Here is a 16,202-nt window from a genome sequence, read left to right as displayed (position 1 = left end):
AAAATTCGAGCATTAATATGAGTAATTATAATTGAATATATCAAGTAAGTTTCTATCAGTGAGTTCATAATTTTTTTTTTATCCTAAGTGTTTATTTGAGAGAGAGAGAGAGAGAGAGCGTGAGCGCTCACAAGTGAGCAGGGAGGGGGCAGAAGAAGAGGGAAAGAGAGAATCTCAAGTAGATTCTGCCCTGAGCAAGGAGCCTGACATGGGGCTCAATCTCACGATGCTGAGATCATGACCTGAGCCAAAATCAAGAGTTGGATGCCTAACCGATTGTGCCACCCAGGGGCCCTAGTGAGTTTATAAGTATTAAACAAATTTTTAAAAACTTTATTGGTCATCTTTGGAGCATACTAGGATCTCATTTTGAAAATTGGTAAATAAAAGGAAAGAAACATTTATCCTACCTTTTTTCGTTTTAAGATTTTATTTACTTATTTGACAGACAGTTCACAAGCAGAGAGGCAGGCAGAGAGAGAAGGGGAAGCAGGCTCCCCGCTGAGCAGAGAACCCTTATGCGGGGCCTGATCCCAGGACCCTGAGATCATGACCTGAGCTGAAGGCAGAAGCTTAACCCACTGAGCCACCCAGGTGCCCCTATCCTGCCTTTTTTACCAGTAGTTCCTTCTGAAGGAATTATTGGTAAGTTCCTTCCAAGGAACTCTTGGTAACCCAAGGCTACATGTAGAGAAATTGCTTCTTAGAGGAAAAGCCCAACCAATAAATGAAGAAAGAATAAAAGAATTAGAAGATTACCATTTTGTAATTCCTGGTGATCATCATTGATACTAATGTCACAAAAGAGAGAGAGCCACCAGAAATAATTATATACTTCTTGATGAAAGTTCATACCACCACCTATGAAGTGTAGTTGCTAAGTCAAAACAAAATAAAAACTGAAAAATCTGAATCTGATCAAGAATCTTGTCCATTTAACAAGGGACATTCATAAGAGTTCATTGCAGCATTGTTTCTGATATGAAAACATTGGGAATAATCTTTGTGTCCACAGAAAGAATAGGTAAGTTGTGGTATATTCACAAGTGGGATAGTATATTAGCAGTGAATATAACTGAATTACAATTTCTTATCTGAATATGAGTAACACTCAAAGACGTTGAATGAAAAGAACAGGGATATGGTATGACACTTACATAGAGCTTAAGACATTAAAAAATAATTGTCTCAACATATGTAGTAAAGGCATGGGGCATGGCAATGATGAGCAACAATTTTGAGTTCTGGTTACTCCTAGGATGGAGAGAAGGGAAATGGGACCAAGGCAGAGTATACAGAGGACTTCAGTTGAATTTGTGATACTAAAAAATGTAAAATAAAGTGAGTAGGTTAAAAATTCAAGATTTGCTAAAGCTGGCTGGTGGCTCAATGAGTATTGCATGATTTTTGTGTATTTTTGAGTGAAATATTTCATAATTTCATAATTTTTCTCAAGAGGAAAAATGGGATGCAATAGCAATGTTAAGTATTTTGTGTTTGTTTTTCCCCTTTGCCAAAAGAATGAAAAAACAACCTGGTCTCATAGAGATTTTTATGTTGCCATACTACATAGTGGTAAAGCTGTTCCAAGCTTATTCTTTGTGTGTGTGTGTGTGTGCGCGCGCTGTGTGTATAAACTAGAAAGTTATTTCTGAATATTAAATAGAAATAAAGGTAATTTTTAAAAACCTAACCAATCAGTTGCAGTTCCATTAATAAATAGTTGCATATTTTCATCAAGGTGATTGTTCACATCATAAAGCTTAGATGTTAAATTTAAAAGCAAATGTATATATGCATTTGACCTTGTGGGTAATTGTTCTGAAAGCTAACAAAATAGGTGTAGATTCTTTCAAGGGCAACCAGATTAAATGTTTATAAAGGGCAATATTTATACTTGCTTTAGAACAATGTAACAAGGCCCAAAACCTTTCTTTTAAAAAATTGCTTTGAAATTTAGAAAAAATTGGAATATTGAGTCAGAAAATGTTTATGAAAACAGTCTTTACCTGAAACCTACTCCATCAGGATATTTTGGGGGGATGACCTACGTATTTCAGCTACGTATTTCAAAACTCTTCCAGTTGTTTTTGATCAGTCAAGTTTGGAAACCACTTCCTTAAGGCATTATATTTATTCCAAAGGGAGCCGGTAACTTCACTCTCTAGGCTTGCTAATGGCTGCATGGAATGTTTCTGCTGAGAAAAATTCTTAGGCCACTTCAAGGGTCAGCTGTTAAGAATTAGTGACTACTGGGGGCGCCTGGGTGGCTCAGTGGGTTGAGCCTCTGCCTTCGGCTCACGTCAATGATCTCAGGGTCCTGGGATCGAGCCCCGCATCGGGCTCTCTGCTCGGCGGGAAGCCTGCTTCCCTCTCTGTCTCTGCCTGCCTCTCTGCCTACTTGTGATCTCTGTCTGTCAAATAAATAAATAAAAAATCTTAAAAAAAAAAAAAGAAGAATTAGTGACTACTGTATTTGCCTTGAAAGTAAAGAGTTGAGGGGAGCGTTAAGGTTGTCTTCATTATGTGACCCAGTTATCTTAGTGAAGAGGAGACTGAAGCCCAGGTTGTTGAAATAACTTGCTTAGGTCTCAAGCTAGAACCAGGATTAGGGCTTTTAGGTCAAATAGTGTCTTTCTGTTCTAGTGTGTTATATAAAGGGATAGGAATCTTTCTCTGATGTTTTTTTACTGTTTCTCACCTTGAATCGAGTGCCCTTCTTAACTTGTTTGCATAGTAGCTTGTGCTTAATTGTCATATGTATATAATACTTATATATATATACTACGATGTATATGTATATATCATACTTGTAATATATATCCAAATGTTGGTTTCCTTTTGTGTGCCCTTCCAACTGGGTATCAATGAGAATGTCTAGCTCATTGGTTTTTACACAGCAGGAGTTTATGAAGTTGAAGAAAAATCACAGCTTAAAAACAACGGGAAAGTAAATATAAAGAAAATCAGGGAACAGCTAAAAATTATCGCAGTCAGACCTTTGGGATGGAAGATAGCAGGGAGAGCGAGGAGGTTGCTGTTGAAAAGCCAGTTGTAAGAGTGTTGTTGAAAAGGAAGAAGCTGATAGTGAAAAATACAGAATAACTGCCGGCAGAAGAAAACCTAGCCATCGAGGGCATTAGAGATAAGGAATGGACATAACTTTGTAAGCTCTTACAGCATTACAGGTGTGCACAATAATCGTTCATTAGGAATTTAAGTTATTTTAAAAAGGCTGATTGTTCCCATTTGCTGAGTTGTATTTTCATAAGATTTTCGGTCTTAAATTCTCAAAGTCTTTTCATAAAACTATTTTAAGACTCAAATGCTTTTCTGTTAATTTTTGAAATTACATGTTACTCAGTTTGGGAGAGGGAGTAATTGCCCTAGGTTTTTTCCCTCTCCTTTTTAATGATATCATTATATTAGCTTTTGTAACCACAAATTAGATAAAAGTTCCCTTTATCTTGCAGTTTTAAACTTTTTCCTTCTAGTCCAATATTCTTTATCTTTGGAATAGATAATGACAGTTCATTAATGCAAAATTTAAAAGATAGAAAAGAATATATGATGAAAACCCTGCTTTCTGTTCACTTTCAGACACTTAGTTTCCTGTTTCGTTTTGTTTTTAAGATTTTATGTATTTATTTGAGAGAGAAGGAGAGTGCGAGCGAGAGAGCACAAGCAGGGGTAGCTGCAAGGGGAGAGGGAAAAGCAGGCTTCCCGCGAAGCAGGGAGCCAGATGGATGGATGCAGGGCTGGATTCCAGGACCCCAAGATGATGACCTGAGCAGAAGGCAGAGGCTTAACTGGCTGAGCCTATGTGGCGTCCCTGCTTAGTTTCCTTTTTACAGGCAACTGTCTGTGTCTATCCTTCCAGAGATACTTAATACATCTCCAGGCAATGGAAATGCCTACTCCACTGTAAAATACATGTGTGCAGTGTCTACTTATTAATCTGTCTTGAAGATTAGCCCATGTCCTCATTCTTTTTTCCAGCTTTTTTGACATACTCATTCTTTTAGCCAGCTTCTTTGACATACTCATGGTAATGTATCTAGCATAGTAGTCCATGATACTTTTTTTTCCTTAAGTTTCTATTTATTTGGGTGGGGGGAGAGTGCAAGTGTGAGCACAAACGGGGGGAGGGGCAGATGGAGAGGGACAAACCAGATTCCCCGCAGAGCCAGGAGCCCAGTGTGGGGCTTGATCCCATGACCTGAGCCAAAGGCACACACTTAACCAACTGAGCCACTCAGGTGCCCATATTCCATGATATTTTTGGATCATTATTTATTTACACTAATGCCTTATTAATGGACACTTATTTCCAGTCTTAACTGTTTATTTATTTAATTTTATGTAAGCTCCACACTCATTGTGAAGCTCAAACTCAGGACCCTGAGATGAAGAGTCCCATGCTCTTATCAACTAAGTCAGCCAGGTGCCCCTCCAGTCTTACTGCTTAAAGCAGTACTACAATTGAATAATCACCATTATTTTACACGTATATGAAATGTAAAGGTAGTGTAAGTTCCTAAAAGTGGAATTATTGAGCCAAAAGGTATATGTATTTGTATTTTTGATAGGCCAGGTCTTTCTGTCTACAGCTTCTGCCACTTCATAGCCAATCACTAATGTCCTCGCTCCGTAATGACAATCTAACTTTGCTAATATAAGAGGTTAAAAACTGTCTCACTATGGTTTCCATTTGCATGTCTTTTTCTCTTCCAGTAACTTCACTGAGACATATTTTGCATATCTTATAATTCACCCTTTTCAAGTATATGGTACAGTGATTTGTTTTAAGTAAATTTACCTACTTGGATTTGCATTTGTTTTATGAGGAGGTTGAACTCCGTTTCCTATGTTTGAATTATTTTTGTTTTCTTTGAACTGTCCATATTCTTTGTCCATTTTTATATTGAGTTGTTGGTCTTTTTATTTGTTTGTTTGTTTTAGTTGTTGGTCTCTTTGAAAATCAGTTTGTAGGATCCTGTTATATATATAGCATTTCGTGTCTATGAAACAGGTTGGAAATCTTTTTTCCACATTTGTCATTTGTTTTTTTTACTTTGCTCAGGGAGTTTGGAGTAAAATCAAAAGTTATTTTTTATCTCTGTTGTTGTGTGAATATAAAAGCTAGACTGTTTTCTGTGGTCTTAAAGCATATGTTAGATTTGTAGGTTAGCAATGTTTCAGGTGGGATTTTCAAGTAGCTTTAAGTGAGATGAAGTAGAACTTAATTTGAGGTTGTTACCTAAGGGGCAGAAACATATAATTGATTTTACCATTTTTCTTCTGTAACTCACACTAGAGTTGCCTAGTTAGTGGTTGCTGCTCAAAAATGGATGCCTTCCCCTAGTATTTCCCCCAAAACCCCATTGTCCATCCCTCCATCTTTTTTCTTTTACCATATCTGAAAACTTTGATAGTATTCTTAAAGATGAAACACAGTGCTTTCTTAGCACTATTGCTGGCCACTAACACCAAAGTGTAGAGGATGATGAGAATTAATCCTCAGTGCAGGATGTTTTTCAAATGCCATTTCCAGTCTTTAATCTTGGATTTTCCTCTCAAAATTTGCCACCTTCGTAAAACAAATGTATATTCTTGAAGCAAAGTCACTGTACCAATGGGGAATATGAAAAAGAATTAATTTAGTGTTTGTCCCTTTAAGTTGTAGTTTTTTCCTTCATTTTTAGGTAAGTTTTAAACAAGTGTCACAAAGAGTAACAAATTGTACTCTCAAGTCATTGATGACTTTTAGTGTGACTATCTTAAAACTTGGCCTAAAAAATACACAGTCATATTAATGCCTAAGAGTAAAGTCTGTCTTCTTCATTAGTTCATCTTAATAACAAATTTTTGGATAATTTATTTGCTTAATGCCTGGTATTTGTTAAAGGCACGATTCAATAAGGATGATTAAAAATTTCCGTCATACCTGAAACTCTTTTAGAACTGTTTTTTTTTTCACTGCTTAAATATTCATTTTTAGGATTATTAAATGGGAAGGTTAAAAATCCTTCTATTTGAAAAAGAGTAAGATTTTCTGATAATATTTTAGCTCCTGTCTTTTCATTCACTTCAGCAATAATTTTTGTGCTGAGATTGTGAAAATTACTTTATTCATTTTTTATTTCAGATATTGTTTTTTAAAATTTAAATTGAATGCATAGAAGGAAGGGAAGGGTTGTTATGTAATCTGTCAGTTTCAGAGGCATTTCAGTTTCCCTTTTGGATCCTGGTTATTCTTGGAGGCTTTGATTTGTTCATGATAGTATAGTCATTCTGTTAACTTGAGGTGTTTTTAATGCAGATATATCAAGAGCAGTTTTTAAGTAGCTTGAAACAGTTTTATTTGCAAATGCTTTTATTTTCCTCAATTTCACTTTGGAACTTATAGGCAAATTCAGATGGGAATAGTCTCATGATTTTAGACTGTTGTATATAGGTCTGCATTTGAACCCCTTTCCTTGGGATACAGTGATTCTAAATGGGAACATAGTTTGCAAAACTCCTCTTGGAGTTTTGGAGTGTCTAACTTAGGTACATGCTTTGAAAACCATCACTGTCAAGGGGATGTTTGGCCTTTTGCATGTTAGTCAAGGTGGAGTAATAAGGTATATCAAAATGATTGTGATATTCAAGAAAGGCTAAGTATCAAGACGATCTATTTAACTACAAAGAGTCTTAAGCTCTTAGAATTTTTATAAATTACATAAAGAAAAAGTCATATAAAACATTTTAGGTTTATTCCACTCCTGATATTTCCTCTGGCCTTTTTTTTTTTACTCTGTATTTTTATTCCTCATATGCTAAACTCTTTCTTCTGCCTTCTCCTTGGTTCAAGCCCTAAATGTAGCACTTCCCACATCATACTAATGTTAGTTGTTGTCTCTTTTTCAGTTGTATATTCCTGATGTTTAAGATAGTGTTTGGCACTTTAATGTATTTCCAGTTACTGAGTGTTTTGATATTCAAAATAGAAAAGACCATAAATGTACCCGTAAGTCAGGTGCTCATTTAGTACAACTGGGGATTAAATTGAGAATTGGGTTTATTAATATTCTATTATAATGCTTTATTAATAACTACTTACTTCAGTCTGTGGAAGTAAGGTAAACCTCACAGATTATTTGGATAGTTCATATCATAGGACCTTGCTGAGATGATCTATTCCAGAAGTTGGTGTCCTATCATCAGGATATCTCAAGATCTTAGGCGATTTGATATCTACTTATTTCAGCCATCCATTGACTCTGGGTTAAAAACATTGCTTTCCTGATTGTGGTAGCAATTCTTTAATTTCTTTTCTTTTTTTAAAAAATTTACAGTTGGAGTGCCTCAAGCTTATCGCCTCTCAAAAGTTCACAGACAAACGCATTGGCTATTTAGGGGCAATGCTGCTGTTAGATGAAAGACAAGATGTCCATCTTCTCATGACAAACTGTATCAAGAAGTAAGTCTTTTCCTTCTTTTAATAACTACTTTGTGCTTTTAAAGTTTTCTTACAATATGACATTGAGAGCATCTGTTTATTGACTTTATTTACTACCTAGAATATATTTGAATTGCTCTTACAGTTTGTGTGTAAAGAAGGTAAACAAAGGATTAAAACTTCTGTAGGGCCATATTTATTATTATGTTTTAAGATTTTATTTATTTGAGAGAGAGTGTGTGTGAAAGCACACGAAAGCAGCGGGAGGAAAGGAGAGGGAGAGAATCTCAAGCAGATTCTGCACTGAGTACAGAGCCTGATAACGGGGCTCCATCCTATGACCCTGCGATCATGACTGGAGCCAAAATCCAGAGTTGGTCACTTAACTGACTGAGCCTCCCAGGCGCCCCTGTAGGGGGTAATTAAATGAAGGCATTGCATGTACAACATCTTCAGGCATAGGACCACAGTTTAGAAATGAAACAAGAATTTGGACCTACATGGAATAGAAAAAGCATTGGTAAATCAGAGATTTCTTATATTTCCAGGACCTTGAATACCATGAGTAATGAAATTTTACATTTATTAAAGAATTACCAGTGTATGTTCTGAGTAAATACCATTTAAAGGTAAAAGAAGAGGTCTTGCTTGTTAGTGGTCTTTCAAGATTTTACTTGCATGAAATTTTACTTAGGCTTGTGAATTTTTATGTGTCTTTTTTTCCCTCTAATGGGAGCTTTACTAGTCCAGTCATGTTTGTTTAACTTAAAAACTGAGGAATGCTTGCTATACAGAGGAATTAGAGTAGCTAAGCAAGGGAATTAGCAGTTCTTCCCAGCATCCTTAACTTTCGAATAAACATCAAATGTTTATTTGAAAGTTGTGGAAGTTCTGGTGGCCTTATTGGTTAAAGGTACTTTTCGGTTTGGTTTTGGTGTATCTGTTAGTTTAATCTCCTTTTGTAAATTTCTTTTTTTTTTTTAAAGATTTTATTTATTTATTTGACAGAGAGAAATTACAAGTAGACAGAGAGGCAGGCAGAGAGAGAGAGAGGGAAGCAGGCTCCCTGCTGAGCAGAGAGCCCCATGCAGGACTTGATCCCAGGACTCTGAGATCATGACCTGAGCCGAAGGCAGCGGCTTAACCCACTGAGCCACCCAGGCGCCCCTGTAAATTTCTTTTTCATTTGTAGTATTTGTTTGACAGAAAGTAGATGCAGGGGATATAGGTAATCACGTTTGTAGTTATTGAGCTCTTACGCTTTTATATGGTCAGTAATGTTCTACTTTAAAATTTCCCAGTGGATAATAGAAAATCCCAAAATGAGAATTACGATTTGCTTGTAAATATAGAGGGTGTCATGTAAATACATTGAGTCTGTGAACTTAATTTTGGGGGAATCTTAATTTTGGGTCTTGAAATAAATACTAATGAAAATACTGAGTTGATTCATGTATTCAGCAAATACTTGTATACCTGCTGCATGCCAGGAGCTGTTACAAGTTCTGGGGAGGGAGAGTGAAAACAATTGGCAGAAATCCTTGGTGTTACAGAGGTTACAGTCTTAGTGTTCAGCATGACTCTTTTATACCTTTACTCTGGCTAGGCCTCTGAGAGTTTCTTTAATTTTGGTTCTTGCATGCTCTGTTGCCCTTATTACTTAAGCCTTCAGTCACATGCTCCTGATTTGGCAGTTCTGCCTAGCAGCAAGTTCATATTAAAGAGTTAATACCAAACTCAAGTGTAGGTTTATAGCTTGATAAAAAATTGAAGAATGAGGCACATAGGCAAGGAAGAAATCTTTGTTTTGAATTTTAATGAGACCTAACCGGGCCTCAGAGGTGAGCTTTTTTAGAGAGAAATAATAGTTGGGAATTGATCTCACCCCTTAGTCAAAGCTCAAGTTAAAGGACTTTGGGTTATTTAGTTTTGTTTTTAAAAAAATATTTGTTAATGAATGGGTTGGTTTGTTTCGTGAGGTTTTTTGGTTTTTGTTGTTTTTTCCTTTTGGTTTTTATTATGGGGCATCATTGTGTACCAGTGGTTTTTATGTTTAATAATGAATATTTTCCGGGATGCCTGGTTAAGCAGCTGCCTTCGGCTCGGGTCATGATCCCAGGGTCCTGGAATTGAGTCCCACATTGGGCTTCTTGCTCAGCCAGGAGCCTGCTTCTCCCTCTGCCTGCTGTTCTCCCTCCTTGTGCTCTCTCTCTGACAATACATAAAATCTTAAAAAAAAAAAAAAAAAAAAGAATGTTTCCCTCATTGTTCATTGGCCTAGAAAAGCTCTTTCTTTAAAAATTGGATATGATATTTTAAGAGCTTGCATTATGCAAATGTTATTAATCATTGAAAAATGAATGAAAAGTCAGCTAAATATTCTTGGAAACTGGGAGCCTAAATGGGAAAGTCATAGTTAGACTTAAATATTATTGGGGCATGTGGGTGGCTCACTCGGTTAAGTGTCTGCCTTCAGCTCAGGTCATGATCCCAGGGTCCTGGGATTGAGCCCCAAATCAGGCTCCCTGCTCAGCTTGGAGCCTGCTTCTCCCTCTCCCTTTGCCTCCTGCTTTGCCTGCTTCTCTGCCTGCTTGTGCATGCTCTATCTCTCTGTCAGATAAATAAATAAAATCTTAAAAAAAAAAAAAAAGAAAAAAAGAGTTAAACATTATTTTTACCAGGGGAAAAAATACTTTTTTGGGAGAGAGGGCAAGCAGGGGGTGGAATCGGGGGGAGGGGCAGAGGGAAAGAGAGAGAGAGAGAGAGACTCTTATTTATTTATTTATTTTTAAGATTTTATTTGTTTATTTGACAACACAAGCAGGGAGAGTAGCAGGCAGAGGGAGAGGGAGAAGCATACTCCCCACTGAGCAAGTAGCTCAACATAGGGCTTGATTCCAGAACGCTTGGATCATGATCCGATTTAAAGGGAGCCACTTAACCCACTGAGCCACCCACGTGCCCTGGAGAGAGAATCTTCAGCAGTCTCCATGTCCAGCTTGGAGCTTGACTCAGGGCTTTATCTCACAATCCTGAGATCATGACCTGAGCCAAAATCAAGAATTGGACACTGACTGAGCCACTCAGGTGCCCCTTATCAGTCATTTTTATCTTAAATATTCAAATTGCTAAAAAGTAGCAAACATGGCTAATTTATACTTTACTTTCTTTTCCTTTCTTTATTCAGAGAAGGTTAAAACCATTTATTTCATTTAAAATTACCAGTAATGATCCCCGTACATGTTAACATAAATAACATTTTTAATGAAAAATTATTTTCCAAAATAAAAACAATTCAAATGAGAAAAATAACATTATTTCATATATTTTTTTTAATCTTTAAACATCTGATCTAATGGAAGACAGCCAGATGTCATACTTGCTTCTACATTCAATTTCTTGTGTTGTTTTGATTGAAGTATATGAAGAATATCCACCCTTTCACAGATAGTTGGATAGTTAGAAAAAGGAAGAGGACTTTAATAGCCTTTCAGATAACTGGATATTCTTCTGTGATACTATACCAAAACTCCATAAATGGTAGTTTCTTAAGGATTAGTTTCAAGGTGGAATTTGAAACCATATTAGTGAAGTTTGGTACTTTGTTCTGTTAAACCCATTGCTCCTCTTGCACTTGGAATCTTTTACTCATGTATGCATTTGTAACACCATGCCTAAGTCACTTGGGAAAAATTGGCTTAGTTAAAGTATTGGTAGATTATGAAGTTTATCATAGTCTATAGCAATACAAATTATCCAAAATTCTAACTCTCACACTTCAAAGCTTGGATTTTATCATTGGCAACAAGTATTGTCAGTTGTTGCTCTTGATAAGCCAACTTGGCTCCTTTTCCAGAAGATGTCAGCTACATGCCCAAATCTTAATAATTATGCTTGTCTCTCAGTTATTTTTCAAGTAAATATTGTATATATTTGAAAAGTTCATAGTTAGGGGCACCTGGGTGGCTCAGTCGGTTAAGCGTCTGCCTTTGGCTTAGGTCATGATCCCAGGGTTCTGGGATCGAGCCCCACATTGGGTTCCCTGCTCAGTTGGGAGCCCGTTTCTCCCTCTCCCTTGGTCCCTCCTGCTCGTGCTCTCTCTTATCTCAAATAAATAAGAACAGAAGTCTTAAAAAAAAAATAAAGTTCATTGTTCAGCTTGCAAGTGAACAGGTGCTTTTCTCGGAGATTGCCACTTGGGTGTGCAGAAGTTCTTTATGAATACTTTGTATTTCCTCACACAATATTAAACAGTATGCATTTGACTCAAGATTCAGTAAAACTGAGCTTCTTTACTGTCCTGTCACAGGCAGTCTTAAGTGAAACAGACTCATTCCTTTCCTCCTTCCTTCCCTCTCTCCCTCCTTCCCTCCCTTCCATCCATCCATCCTTCCTTCCTTCCCCCCTTCCTTCATTTGTCTATGTGTGGCAGTGAATACAGTGACCACTAGTACAGTTTGGTGCCACTACTCTGCCAGTAATTTTCTCCACCACTGCTTTTGTATCAAGTGTAAATGTCAGTATAGTTGGCAAATAACGAGTTAGTATTGTGAAAATAGTTTGGCTGTTCTGGACCCTGTGAAACAGTCTTGGGATCTTCCAGAGATCCGTTAACCACTGAAATCCTTGAGAACCACCAACTAAAGAATATTAAAATGCTCTTAAAGCCAGTAGAATTAGCATAACTCATATAGTAATTCAGCTTCTAAATAGTAGAAGTTGATTATAATATATAGATGAATTTACTGGTTCAAGCTTTTTAGTATTTCAGCTTTTTATGAAGGTATTCTTCCTTTGTACAGTAATCAATGTCTGTTAGAGATAGGATTTTGTATATCTGTATCACCAGGTACTGGGCCTCACCGTAAATATCTAGTTTAGTTTGTTAAAGGTTGTTTAATTAGCTAATTTTTCTAGTTACTATTTTTTTCTTCTTTTGAATACATAAAAATGTAAAAATTAGGGCATCAAGTGCATCATGTTGATGCTTAACATCAAGTTGTTAAGCATCTGCCTTCAGCTCTGGTTATGATCCCAGGGTCTTGGGATCAAGCCTTGCATCGGGCTTCCTGCTCAGTGGGAGGCCTGCTTCTCCCTGTCCCACTCCCCTGCTGGTGTTCCCTTTCTCGCTATGTCTGTCTGTCATATAAATAAATCTTTTAAAAAAATGTAAAAATTAATGTGATAGCAAGGTAAATGTTATACCATAAGGTTAGAGGTTTCAGAGTATTTCTGTTGTGATATTTAAGTCACCTTAAATGCTCTAGTAGGGGTTCCTGGGTGGCTCAGTGGATTAGGCCTCTGCCTTCGGCTCAGGTCATGATCTCAGGGTCCTGGGATCAAGCCCCACATCGGGTTCTCTGCTCAGCAGGGAGCCTGCTTCCCCCTTCCTCTCTGCCTACTTGTGATCTCTCTCTCTGTCAAATAAATAAATGGAATCTTTAAAAAAAAAAATGCTGTAGTGGTGGGAGCTGCTTTTTGATTTTTTTTTTTTAAGGTTTTGGTTGATGTATGTATATCTTGTCATTTTTTTTAAGTGAATACTAGTAGAGCATATTAAATTTTTAAAATTTTTATTCTTTAGATAGAACGTGCATGCGCCAGAGTGGGGTGGGTGGAAAGAGGGGGTATAAGGGGGTGTCATGCAGGGGGAGGAGGAATGGAGGGAGAGAGAGAGAATCTTAATTGGGCTCCTCACCCAGTATGGAGCCCAGTGCAGGGCTCCATTTCACAACCCTGAGATCATGACTTGAGGGAAATGAAGAGTCAGACCCTTAACTGACTGAGCCACCCAGGCACCTCCCCAAATCTTCTAAACATATAGTTGTGCTTCACATTTCTGTCTTTGTTGGTTTTCCCTTTCATTGGTTTGCTGAATTTTCTGAAGTAGTTTGTCTTCAACAGATAACATATTGCTGAATTTCTGTTACTTTGGTATTTGGAAACAAGGAGTTGTAAGCCTGTAGGAGGCACTGTAAATCAGTTCACTGTATTGGTAATTTGTAATAAGGTAAACATATTTTTGCAACAAATAATTTTGTTAATTATTTTTCTTACTGGACAAATTGTGAATCATTCAGAGTTGCCTCATTAGATTGTGAAGCTTCTGTATGGGGAGCACAAGTAAAAGCATGTTCATTTCTACCTTTTTCCATTCTTTTACAGTGATCTTAATCATAGCACGCAATATGTACAGGGGCTAGCACTTTGTACCCTTGGCTGTATGGGCTCTTCAGAGATGTGCAGAGATCTTGCAGGAGAGGTAGAGAAACTCCTGAAAACCTCCAATTCTTACTTAAGAAAAAAGGTAACTTTTAATGAAACCAAATGTCTGCATTTGGATCAGGGACTATTATGGAGATGGGGAGGCAAATTATTTTTGAGAGCTCTGATGATGGTATAACGTATCTTTCTTGGCAGTAGATATATTTTAAATGATTGTATATGAATCAGGTGTTTGTAAGTCAAAATCTGTCTTTATACTAATTTTGGAGGTCGTTTTTTTTTAATTATTATTAATTAACTCCAGTTGGTAATTGTGAACACTTTAATTCTTCTCCTAATTCCCCTTTTTTCAAGAAAATGACTTATAAACAAACAAATGTTACAGGATATTCTAGATACGTGATTACTTCCTAATTTGCCAGATTCTAAACAGTATTAAATAGAGTGATAATGAACAGAACTTTAAGAATTTACTTTTGTCCTAATAATTAGTGCCCATGTCTTTGTATGAGTGACTTTGAATCTCTGGAAGTGCAGTTCCATTGGGACCTACGTAATTATTAGAGAATGATCTAGAACATACTTTATAAATTGGTGTGTCTAAATGGAATAGTAATGGAAGACAATAATCTTACTCTCTTACTTGGTTTTATATGTTGATATAAACATTTATGTTTTTTAAAATTGTGCTTGAACCTTGTAACCTTCATAAACAAAGTGTGTAAAATGTGGAACTTAGAAGACGCAAACACTTACTATTGCCTGGTTGTCATTCACTGTGCCGCCACATTAATGGTGTGACAAGGCCCAAGCTGTTTTCTAGAATCATGGACTGTTGATGATGATTGTGAACCAAAGTCAGTGCTTTCTCTTAAAGTATGAGTGGGCTGCTCTTGTTCAAAAAGTACATTATTTCATGAAATAAAACACTTCTGTGGATTGGAAAAAAAATCCATTTTCCCCCAAATATAACTTGGGAAGAATTAGCTGAAATCTTTTCTTGTTACTATATCTATTTTGTTTGTGGTATTTTACTCCAGCAAATAGTATTTATGGGTACTTTTGGTATGCATAATCAAAATCAGTCTTTGTACCTTTTCTTCCAGCGAACAAGTCAAGACCATCTTTTCTTCAGTAGAGACTAGCTAATTATCAAATGATTTTCTTTGGCTAAGAGCAAGTGTCGTTTCTTAATATCAGCAGAGAATGAATTGGGGAAGATAATAGGTATTATTAAAACTAACAGTAGTAATGTATCTTTAAATTTTACGGTTTTTTTATAAAACCTTTTGGTCATCTTAGAAGAATGAGTATCACAAATGGAAGTCTTTATTTTTTACTTTGAAAAACACAGAAGTTATTTTTAATTTGTTTGATAAATTCATGTTAACCATGGTCTAGTCTAGGAAGTTTTTGTCCACTTATTTAGTAATACATGAACAAAGGGACAGCTGAGCTAAGAGTTCTCATTAATGAAATAGTATAAATTGGAAAGTCCTGACCAGTTAATATATAATAAATCTGATGTCTCACTTCTTTATTCTTTCTTCTTTCATTAGGTGAACTAAATGATAATAAGGCTTTTGTTGGTATTTTTTGTAAGACTGGTTGCCCTGACTTAGTTGAAATAAATCTTTTTCCTTTTCCTTCATAGGCAGCACTATGTGCTGTTCATGTCATCAGGAAGGTTCCTGAACTTATGGAGATGTTTTTACCAGCAACAAAAAATTTATTGAATGAAAAGAACCATGGTAATGTGATTTGGATGTGCTTGTGAAGTACTGAGGGAAAGGAGGAAAGAGAAAAGGGCTTCAGGGAGTTTTGGCTTTCTCTTTGAGTGCAGTGGACTTGCCTTTTTGCTGTGCTTAGACACTTTGCCAGCAACGGTTGATGGGTCAAGTCTCACTTTTCTCAAATCCTACTTTTATAATTAGAGATTGATTCCTTCATAGTAAACTTGGTTTCCATTTTCAGTCCTCTTTTACTATATTAAAAATACTATGTTAAGTTACTGATACTCAATGTAATATACAAATGATCCTAGCCTTGATTTTCATATCTAAAACACTTTGATTTCCTAGCTATCTTGCCGTAGGGGGAAAAATTATATTTTTATTACCTTGTGGTAGGAGTATAAAATTTATGAAAATCCTTTAGGTTACTTGTAACAGGAATTTATAATGGGTACTTAGATATAGTTATATAAAATTTGAGAGAAACTAAATGGAACGTGGCTATTTTTTCCCATACTTTTATTCTTATTTTGAAGTCAGTGAAACAAGTTCTGAGTAAAGAAAATTCATTTGTCCTACTAAATGTTAAGAGAAAAAATGGTAAGGTATATTTAATTTGATTAATTCAGTCCTGTGCCTAGAAGGCTCAAAGTAAACTTGTTGGATAAATGAGTGGTAGGGTACTTACTTACTATTAGTGAAAACTATTGTGAGATTCTTTTTACTCTGGAACAAGTGTATTTACTTTGTCATCCCTAATTACCTTGGAGTTTTGATTCATTTTATCTGGAAATTTAAAA

The 16,202-nt window shown here is 36.3% G+C and overlaps 1 protein-coding gene across 4 annotated transcripts in view; it reads left to right on the top strand.

Annotated features, from left to right (window-relative positions):
* The window catches only part of AP1G1 (adaptor related protein complex 1 subunit gamma 1), an 81,300-nt gene that overhangs the window by 30,149 nt on the left and 34,949 nt on the right, over window positions 1-16,202 (top strand). For all 4 annotated transcript variants that reach the window (XM_044255798.1, XM_044255796.1, XM_044255795.1 and 1 more), the window contains 3 exons: window positions 7,341-7,465; window positions 13,610-13,751; window positions 15,324-15,420. In XM_044255798.1, the coding sequence (XP_044111733.1) occupies window positions 7,341-7,465; window positions 13,610-13,751; window positions 15,324-15,420 (364 nt within the window). The remainder of the gene's footprint in view (window positions 1-7,340; window positions 7,466-13,609; window positions 13,752-15,323; window positions 15,421-16,202) is intronic.

The sequence above is a fragment of the Neovison vison genome, chromosome 7 (genome assembly GCF_020171115.1).
Source record: "Neovison vison isolate M4711 chromosome 7, ASM_NN_V1, whole genome shotgun sequence".
NCBI classification, from domain to species: Eukaryota; Metazoa; Chordata; class Mammalia; order Carnivora; family Mustelidae; genus Neogale; species Neogale vison.
The sequence above is the reverse complement of the archived record's forward strand: the minus strand, read 5'-3'. Positions and strand labels throughout refer to the sequence as shown.